This window comes from Quercus lobata, chromosome 2 (assembly GCF_001633185.2).
Source record: "Quercus lobata isolate SW786 chromosome 2, ValleyOak3.0 Primary Assembly, whole genome shotgun sequence".
NCBI classification, from domain to species: domain Eukaryota; kingdom Viridiplantae; phylum Streptophyta; class Magnoliopsida; order Fagales; family Fagaceae; genus Quercus; species Quercus lobata.
In genome coordinates, this window is record NC_044905.1 from 103,052,888 (window position 1) to 103,063,291 (window position 10,404).

Genomic DNA, 10,404 nt, shown 5'->3' on the forward strand with positions numbered 1-10,404 from the left:
TTTAAAATCGCTATTTTTTTATATAAAAAATGCATACTTTTTTAAATAGCTAGTATGTTAGTGCTTGTTATAGTCTTGAGCCGAATTTATTGAATTTATGTAATATATTTTTTCAAAAAAATAATGCATTTTGTTTATATTAGTACTTATTTAGAAAATACGTTAGTAATTGAATGAGAGATCAGTAATTTCTTAGTTGTGTACATTGAAAAAGATCTAGCTGATAACATTGATATTGAAATTATCATATCACACAATGATTTCAAAATATGAAAACTTGTGAAAAGAAATTGTAAAATTTAATGTATTTGCGTATGTTTTTATTTTGTGATGTTAATATATTCAAGTTTTATTATTATTAAATTTTTTTTAATTTAATTGTTTTTAATGACCACTATGAAAAGAATTTCTGAAGCCGCAACTGTTCTCATAGTAATATTTCCACATAAATTTGAGCAATACCATGGATTCAGTTCATCTACAATTATGTGAGATGACTGAAAATTACTCTCAAGCTATTGAATATTATAATTATGCCTTATGTGAAGCATACGTTAAGTAAAAATAAATTTAAAAATTAATAATATTTTAAGCTAGTTATGTTACATTGAAATTCATTTTAATCATCCTCTTAGATTTCTCTCCTACCTTTTAAATGTTAAAAGGCAAAAAAATTATATTATGAGATGGCATTAAACATCCCTCTCACAACATGTGTGGGTTTTATATCGTTGTAAGAGAAATGCCTCATGAGATACCTTTTCTTAAAATACTCATATTTTAGACTAATACTGCCTCCTTCCAATCTTGTAATGTACCTGTATTATTATTTTTTTTCCAATATATTGAAAATTGTTTTTAAAAGTGGAAACCAAACACACATAATATAAAAATTATTCTCTAAAAACTAGCTTCACATTCAATTTTTGAAAATTATTTTCATAAAAACAAAAACCCTCCTACCAAAAAAAATACTTAAATTTTTTTTTAAATAGAACTTAAAGGACCAATTTGAAATCAAATTTATTTATTTATAGAAACGAAAACAAATTTAAATTAAAGGGTATTGTAACTTTTAATAATTAATAAATAGAAGAAACAAATGTTGGCCAAGCAAAGCGAGTACCAAAAAACTTTAAAGACTCTCGAATCTCTCGCAAATTTTACACTCACCCCATAAACCTAGTTCCTAACATTTCGCGTGTAACTGGGAACATTAGTTAATGCGTTTCAAGTCAAGTTCTCTTAGCCCGAAGTAAACACAACAAACAAGCAAGAAAAAAAACAGTAACTCTTAAAAAAAAAAAAAAAACACTTTTTTTGATTTGGAACACAGTACTAAAAGACAACAGTATCACTTTCTTATCTTATTCTTATCTAACTCTCTCTCTCTCTTAAGACCCATAAATCAAAGTAAAGACTCTAACTTGGAACACAAATTAAACACCAACCAAAGATAGTGTTTCTGTCTCTTTCTGTATCTGTATCTGTCTCTGTCTTTTACTGGTTTTCTTGACATTTACTTAGGACACGGTTGATTTGCTTTATTTTTATCCTTATTGAATACGGCAACATGTTGACGTTACACCACTGAACCAACTTGTTGAACATCCTCTGCATTTTCTATTTGCTTAGCTAAAATGGGTTTTAGTTTAAGTAATATAAAAATATGGTTTTTCTTAATTAATACTAAAAGCTAGTACTTATTCTTCTCTGTTATTATTCTCAATGGTTTTCATTACTTTATAGTTTCCATTCCTTTCTTTACTTTCAAACTTCCCTTCCTTTCCTTTCCTCCCCTTTTGTAATTTCAAAAGGCGGACTCTCTCTCTCTCTTATTATTCGTATAAACACTTTCTGTGCATGCTTTTGGTTTTCCCAGAAAGCAAAACAGCAAAAGGAGGAAATGAAGAAGACTTTCAACCCTGTAAGCTTTCCTTTTCTTTTTCTCTCCCTCTACATGTGTATGTGTATGTATGTATACCTTATGTGTTCGAATTCATTGCTCTACTACTTCTTTCTGTGCAGTTTTTCTTTTTCTTTTTTTCTTTTTTAAAGATGAGCTTTATATATTTCTTCTTCGTGGGGTTTCTAGAAAATGATATTTAAACTGTTTTAGGCTGTGTTGGGCATGATTGGTGGTAATTTTCTATTTTGGGTTTCCTTTTTTGTTTGAGTTTCTCTCTCGGAGTCCCGGTTGGTTTCTGAGAAAACAGAGGAAACAGAGAAGGGGTGTGTTTGGAATCTGGAAGCGGTTGTTTTTTTCATTGATTTTCTCTCTTCTTCTTCTTCTTCTTTTTTTTTTTCTGGGGAGTTTGAGTTTCTATTTTCTTGGTTTCCCGTTTGGTTGCTGAGAAAACAGAGGAAACATAGAAGGGTGTGTTTGGTTGATTTGGGTTCAATTATACAATTCTTTTCAGTTTAGGCAAAAGGAAGGTCTTGCTGTTTCGTATAATTTAAGTTAGTTATTTTAATATTATGTGTTTGATAACTGACAAAAAGAAAAGAAAAAGGAAAACAGCAAGAATTTAGAAGTTCTCATGGAGTAGTATTTGAACAGAGTTAATGCTTCTGTTTGGCTGGATTAGAATCTGTTAAGAGTTTTTAAGGTAACTCCATCATAGAGTTCCTAAAATCCTATCCATCCATTGAATTGGATTTTACCATGTCTTCAACATTTGAACAATAGTTGACTATCACTAATTTGGTATTTATTTGAATTTTTGATGACATGGAAAAAATCAGCCCACTCATTTCAAAATGGATGGATAAGATTCTATAAACTCCATGGTGGAGTTATTAAGTGAAGAACTCTAGAGGATCTTAATCCTGATTAGCTTATTTACTTTTCTCAATCCCTCCTTTTGTCTTCTTTATCTTTTTATTCCTCCTTTTAGTTTGGTTGAATTTAAAATTTAAATTCTTCAAATTAGATGTTGAGCTTATCTTATCTATCATAATAAAATAAATAAATAAATCTCATATTTTTGCATTTTTTTTTACCTCCATGTAATAGTTTGCAAAGCCTAATGAAAAGAAAAGAAAATTAATATTTTGAGTATTATTTTTTACTCAATTTGGTAGACATTCTTGTTTCCATGGATCGCAAATAATGAAAATGATTTATTATTAAAAGTTTTAACCTTTCAATTTCTTATGTAACTACTTTCTGGAATTTTTAATATTTTAAACCAAAAAAATGATAAAAATAATCTATTATTCAAAGTTATACCCTTTCAATTTCTTATGTAACTAAACCAAACAAATAAATGATTTTTCATGTTGTTTTTGCTACATACAGTTTTACGTAAAACACAATTTTCCGGCCACTATACTAGATACTCTCACAAATATGTCTATTGAACTAATGGTAAGAATGTAAAACTGTGCATTTGAAATATTCTGTTTGGTGAACTATGTGGTAAAATGCTAACTTAATGAGGTAGCATAAGATGGCATACTGACATAGTGACATAGTGATACGAATACAACACGGGTTAGTAGATACATAGAAAGGAGGACATGTTCATGGATAATAATTGACACTTGGAAATTTAATTGAGTAAGAATTTTGCATTAATGTGATTCTCTTCAACCGAAAAGCCAGTACTGGTTTAGTGCGCAGAAATTGGGGAGAACGCTTATGATACTACAACTGGGTTTGATTTATTTATTTAATTTTGGTGTACCTGTCGTTTGACATCCTTTATTACTTGATTGTTGTGCAGATGGATTTTGATGAAAACTCCTCATTCTATTGCTCATTTGTTTTTGTTGTCAGGCTCCTGTACTCTCAAATCTAAAGAGTAGGCCGTGTGTCTGCGGTTTCTTTGTCACAGTTACTTTGATTTGTGGTGCTTACTTCATTGGTAATGCATTTGTTGCAAAGGAATACAAAGAAGTATGTACGTCAGACAGAATAGGCTCTTTTTAAATATTACTTACTGGTCATATAAATTTTAGTTTGTGAGGGCGATTGATGTTCCTTAGAGAGAATATTCTTTGAATTGTTGAGGATGGAGTTTGTATGTTTTGATGGGATGTATATTGAGCTGATGTTAACTATTTAATTTAGAAAATATTTTGTACCTCACTTTTTACATTTAATTTAGAAAATTGTTCCTTTACACCTAATGATTATTTTAGTTCTTCTTCTTCTTTATTGGTTTAAAGTGTCAGAACAAAATCTGTCATATTGTTTGAGTTTCCTGGCCTTCATATCGTTTCAAAATCTGTCATTTAACTTAAAATTCACATTGATATATGGAAAAGATTTGTGTGATGATTATACTTTACTAGATTACATACATCATAACTCTTAAAATCACACATGCAGAGATTCACAAGATGGGGAGAAACTCCTACCATGCAGAATACAAAGTCTAATGACTCTAATATGTGCAAGGTGTGTCTTATTAAAATAATAAAAGGAATTCCTTTCTATATTGGCACATTAAGTTGAATTTTTTTCCCTAATTTATCTTTTTCTCTCTTTTTCTTGTCCCCCAAAATACTGTAGAGTCGATGCAGGCCTGTTGGGTGTGAGTCATTACCAGAAGGAATTGTTGTCAAGACATCGAACTTGGAAATGCGGCCATTATGGGGTTCCATTCCAGAAAATGTAAGTGAAGCCACTGATCATATTCTCAATGGTTGGATGGCAAAATCATCAGATATTTTATAATATTTCACTACATTTTAGTTGTGATTTTGTTAAATTACATGATAATTAAAATTTGGTATTACAAATTGCTAAAGAATCATCCAAGCTTTCCTTTAGTTGTGATTCAGGACCAGTGTATGACTGACAAAATTGATGTTCTTTTTTGTTGCATCAAGTTCCTTGTATCTTTGAAAATAAATTAAAATTTTCCAAAATCCTTTTTGAATTATAGGCAATCAATTATATTTGTCTCTGATGCATGAATTGTTTTGGGGATGCCCATGATGGTAGCATCACCAAGGGAGATCATATTTTTCAAAGTAAACCATTCTTTGTTCCATGACAAGCAAAAGCTGAAAAGATGGCATTATTTAACTATATTTCTCAATATTAGCAGGTAGGGTGACCAGACAAAAGAATTATACTGATTTTCCAAAATCTATAGGATATGTAGCAAAAGTTGCTTGAATGATTTTATTATCTTGCCACTACCTGCTAAACCCACTGAGATGCCCTGTGGATGCCTATGCTTATATAGTAATTGTGCCAAATTGAAATTTCCTGAGAAAAAGATATTCCAAACATTTTATAGTTAAGAGACGTACATTAAACCATACACTTTTGCGCTAACGTGTTGATCTTCTTGGCTTTTTCCTTTTTGTTATCTTCCCCATTGTTTTTAACACATATAAGGTGCACATTTCAATGTTTTTCAATGTCAGAAGAATGCAAAGCCTTCACTTAACTTGTTAGCCATTGCAGTTGGAATCAAGCAAAAAGATTTAGTGAACCAAATTGTGAAAAAGGTGGGTCTTGCTCACCTAATTCCCTTGTATTCCTGATTTTTTTTTTTCCTCATATTTTTTTGTAATGTCTTTTCATCTTTTTGCAGTTTCCTTTAAGTAATTTCGTTATAATGCTTTTTCACTATGATGGTGTTGTGGATGAATGGAGGAATTTTTCATGGAGTAAACATGCCACACATGTGTCTGCAGAGAATCAAACGAAATGGTAATTTTGATTCTTCCTAGATTTTTGTTTCTGTTTAAGTAATAATGGGAGGTGGACGAGTCCAAGTCTCAATGCATAAGGTTAATATGAAACAATACCATGTCTTGATGTAGGTGGTTTGCCAAACGATTCATGCATCCAGATATAGTTGCTGAATATGATTATATATTTCTTTGGGATGAGGACCTTGGAGTTGAGAATTTTGACCCAATACGGTAAGTATGGCTTTGCAGTTGCTTTATCGGAATATTCTTGACCGTCGTATACTGTTTACTCTCAAAGTCCACCACCAGCTCTCACTGCATCAATGCTTTTGACAAAACATGTTAAGCTAAATGTTGAAATAAAAATCTGGTGTGTAATAGGCAAATGATAGGATCCTTAGAAATGTAAAACTAATGACCATTCTCATGTTGTGGGAATAATAACGTTTATATCATTTCTCTTTTACAATAGAACATTTTTGGTAGTATGCATAAATCCCTTTTTTTGTATTGAAAAATGTAGTCCTTATTCCATAAGAAGAGGTGCTTCTGTAGGAGATCATAGAGGAAAATATATTGTATTGAAAAGAAAATCAAGCATAACCGATAATAATAGGAGAAATAGTTCCTAGCTGTAGACCTTGGAGATATTAACAGCATTATATAATTCCCCCCCACCCCCCCTTTTTTTAATGAGCTCAGATTTAAATTCCAATCCTAACTATGGTGAATCTGTTGCAGATATCTATCTATTGTTCAAGAGGAGCAACTTGAAATATCACAGCCAGCACTTGATCCTTATAAGTCAGAGTTGCATCATCCAATTACTGTACGCAAAAAAAGATCAAGGGTACATAGGTCAGTGTAAAATCTTTTCCAGAACTAATTGGATACTGCATTAATAGACGTTTACTCCAGTTATTCAACAAAGATTTGAGCACTCATATAGAAGACTTACTGCCCCTTTTCTTGGATAAGTAATACAGCCTTTCTTCAATGGAATAATGTCTGTTTTGTGCTCGCTTAGTAGTAGTATCTTTTTGAACACATGCCACATCTTTTGCAGTCTGTGAATCATTGGCTTGTGCAGATTCAGATTATTATCAGTTTCTTATAATTGTAATGGAAGGCATGCAGTACAATTGAGTTTGACACATTTTCACTTTTTTTTTTTTTTTTATTTATTTTTTTTATTTTTTTAATAACAGAAGGTATTATAAGTTCAAAGGCGGTGGACGGTGTGATGCCCAGAGCACTGGTCCTCCATGTGGAGGGTATACAATCACCTGCTCTGTAACTGTTTCATTGTTATATCATTTACTTTCTCATCCTCATCAATTTTAATATTGGATAAAACCTGTTATACAGTTGGGTGGAAATGATGGCACCTGTGTTTTCAAAGGTGGCTTGGCGATGTGCATGGTATATGATCCAGGTATAGAATACTCAAACCATCACTGCATAAAAAATTAAAAATAATGGTCACCGCCGGTGCTTAACAATATTGAATTGCATAAAGAGGAATTTTACAAATTAACACTAAATGAATTAAGGTATCAAAAGGATTTCATTCTCATGTAATTAACCTTATCAAATTGAATCGCTTAAGTAAGCATCATGGATTATTTTCCACCTACATTATGTTGATTGCAATTTTTCCCCCAGCTGTGTTAGCCTGAACAGGTCAACCATATTTGTTTTAAATGATTTAAGAATGTTAATTTTGAAATAGGATAAGATTTTTTCTATCCAACTGATATCAGGATCTTGCATCAAACAAATCTCTTTCTATGGGCAGTTGGGCACCATGTGGACCTGGATTGAAACTGACCTTTTATAATTGAATTAAAAGATTCAATCAGCATGAACCATGTGTTACAGGTCAACCTGAATCCACACTGAAAACTTAATGGCAATGGAAACACGCTTTTAAAAATATGTATTTGTCTTTGAAGAATCTGTATTTTTTTTTTTTAAATTTTTTGAGAGAATGATGAGTGCTTCTGTAAATTTAAATACTAGGCAACAGAATCTGGTTGGTAAAGTTTATAAGACTAACCTTAAATTCAATCTGCATCTGATTGCTTTGTTCAGCTTTGCATTGCATCTTCCTTTCTGATAATTGTTCTATAATGTTTTTCCCCATCCGTTCAGAATGACTTGATCCATGCATGGGGCCTTGATAGAAAGCTTGGCTATTGTGCCCAGGTAAATATTCTGTCTTACAGCTTCGTTTTTCAACTCTCTTGAGGATCTTTTTGATGTTTGGACTTTTTTCAGGATCGAATGAAAAATGTTGGTGTTGTTGACTCTGAGTACATAGTTCATCTGGGTCTTCCCACACTTGGTGGCAATAAGGCAGGACATCTTCCTAATTTTTATATGGCACTATTTTGGGACTTAGTTGTTTAGAAAGAGTGGCTGTCTTAATAGTTTCTTGTCTCGGTCTGTGGTATTTATGTTGAATGTTTGGGTTGTCTCTCACTTTCAACTACCTGTTTACTCATGTAGGTAAGCAATGATTCCCTGGCTCTAATTTTAAAAGAAAACTCAAACTCAGAAGCACTGGTACATTTTTCTAAAGCTTAGATTGAGTTGTACTAGATTCTTCACTGATGTATAATGTGTTCTCTTTTAAATTTTGAAGGTGCCACCTGATTCCAATAAAGCTGATCCTAGATCTCAAGTAAGTCTTAATAATTCATTCCTATGCTAGTGGTTGCTAATATGTCAATTCTGTGAAGTTCTCTATCTATGTGAAATAATTATCTTGTGCATTGTCCATCTTACAGTGTGTGGGTCTCATAACTATATGTAATCCACCCGCTGTGAGAGGAAAAATGCATATATGATACTAAGACACCTTCTCCTCTATGTTGGTGTTTGTATGGGCTGAGAATGTACATCTTCCATTGTATTTCACCCAAACCAATTATCTAAAAGGTAATTAGTGAGTGATGATTTTATTCAGGTCAGGTTGCTATCCTATGCTGAAATGCGGATCTTCGAGAAAAGGTGGACTAATGCATCGAAGGAGGACAATTGTTGGATTGATCCATATCAACGATCAGTGAACCAAAGTACCCATTGATTTGATTTATAGAGAACCTTCATCCAAGCAAAGTGCAAGGTTGACAGCCATTCTAAAACAAAGCCATAGAAGTTATACATATTACCATGCATACAATTTTGCCACGATGCAAAAGAAATAGCTGATGTCTTATACTCTTTTTTTGGTCTTACACAAGGAGCTTGTGATGCAGTATAGCCGGCTTTTGTATCACATAGATTTTGCCCTGGCCAGGTTTTTTGTATTATTTATTTAGCAAAAAGTTATAGAAAATAATTTTCCCTTACAACATGGGAGATCCCTGACACTTGGAACATTTTTTGTAAAGGTTGTTGATAATTTTTTCTAATACAAAGTAAATAATTTTCCCCCTCAATTTCAGTGTCTTTTTTCTCTTGCCTTGGTGGCTGAAACCTGTTTTATAGGCGGGTAATTCATGCTTCTTAGCTGTTGATGTTAGGTTTTGATTCTAGCTTATGCTAATCAAAACACCAAAAGAAAGTTCTCCAAGAATCCCCTTTTCCCTGTCTTTAGTCTGATATTAAAATTATAATCCAATATTAAGTATATAAATTGCATGATCAGCTATTTTGGCTTGCTTAGAGGTTAAAAATGTTTAGATGTGGGTTACCAATTAGTGGGATAAACTATGGCCTGGTGGCTTTTTTCTAAGATTTATATAGTAGCATTCATCTCCTAGATCAAGTCCTTCTTCATACTCTTACATGGAAGATAACAGAATGAACTGAATATAATGCTTTAATGGAAAATGATAGAATCATAGAAGTATTATTTATTTTACTACTGCCTTACAAAATGACTTGGCAACTTATATGTTGTTTAAAAGGCTTGAATGGAGAATCTCACGGATTAAATGAATTTAGGAATTATTAGACAGCTTTGATTTTATATATTTTTTTGACAAACAAAAGGTCAAATCTCACTAACTCATGAGATTATAAGAAATAAACAAATATTTGAACTGGCGAACTCACAAACTTCAAAGTTAAGTGAGTATTTGGGTATCCATAGTTTTCGATGGTTTATTTTTACTCTTTTTATAAATAAAAAATATATAGTTTTTAGGATGAATGTGTGGCAAAAAGTTAAAAAATAGCTTATTTAAAATAAAATAAAATAAAACTAATTTTGATGTATTTTAAAATAATAATAAAATTGAGACAAAGAAACAAACTAAAATTTAATACTTGTTGTCTTCTTACATAAAATTAAACTAGACCAATTCGATCGAGTCTACGAGATCTTTGTTTCCTATTAGCTATGAATTGAGCACAATACAGTACTGCTATTCTTTCACTCAAGATGTACTCTAGTTTAGTTGTTATTTGATATTTCACTACACACAAGATTAATCATTAACACATCTTTAAATTTGAAAGACAGAATTGTATTAGCTGTCTTTGGGTATGCTTAACCTGATGTCTCAGTTATTTAAGGAGCATTTTGCATAAAAAAAATTATAGGCATGCTTTGCTTTGAATTAATCAAATGGGAATATATATATATATAAGCATATTACTCTTGAAATTATTATTTGCTTTCTTTGACTTACAAAATATTTCTATTGGCGAGTTCAGCTCTACTAACTTACCTAGTGATACTATCCATCTGATGCAAACAAATCATCTATACAACTACACCCAGAAAAAATTAAT

The 10,404-nt window shown here is 31.7% G+C and overlaps 1 protein-coding gene across 6 annotated transcripts; it reads left to right on the forward strand.

The window, feature by feature from the left end:
• The first annotated feature begins 1,742 nt into the window (after nucleotides 1-1,742).
• On the forward strand, nucleotides 1,743-8,796 carry LOC115977632. 6 transcript variants are annotated; one of them, XM_031099615.1, is made up of 15 exons: nucleotides 1,744-1,927; nucleotides 3,782-3,901; nucleotides 4,337-4,405; nucleotides 4,520-4,621; nucleotides 5,386-5,469; nucleotides 5,556-5,674; nucleotides 5,788-5,889; nucleotides 6,400-6,516; nucleotides 6,867-6,932; nucleotides 7,027-7,093; nucleotides 7,813-7,866; nucleotides 7,939-8,016; nucleotides 8,170-8,226; nucleotides 8,306-8,344; nucleotides 8,630-8,796. In XM_031099615.1, the coding sequence occupies exons 1-15, from the start codon at nucleotides 1,907-1,909 to the stop codon at nucleotides 8,747-8,749; spliced, it is 1,215 nt and encodes a 404-aa protein (XP_030955475.1). In that variant the 5' UTR covers nucleotides 1,744-1,906; the 3' UTR covers nucleotides 8,750-8,796. The 6 variants fall into 6 exon arrangements, with proteins under 6 accessions (XP_030955479.1, XP_030955475.1, XP_030955476.1 ...); XM_031099616.1 differs by having other exon boundaries at nucleotides 5,389-5,469; XM_031099619.1 differs by lacking the exon at nucleotides 3,782-3,901 and having other exon boundaries at nucleotides 1,743-1,927.
• Nucleotides 8,797-10,404: the final 1,608 nt, after the last annotated feature.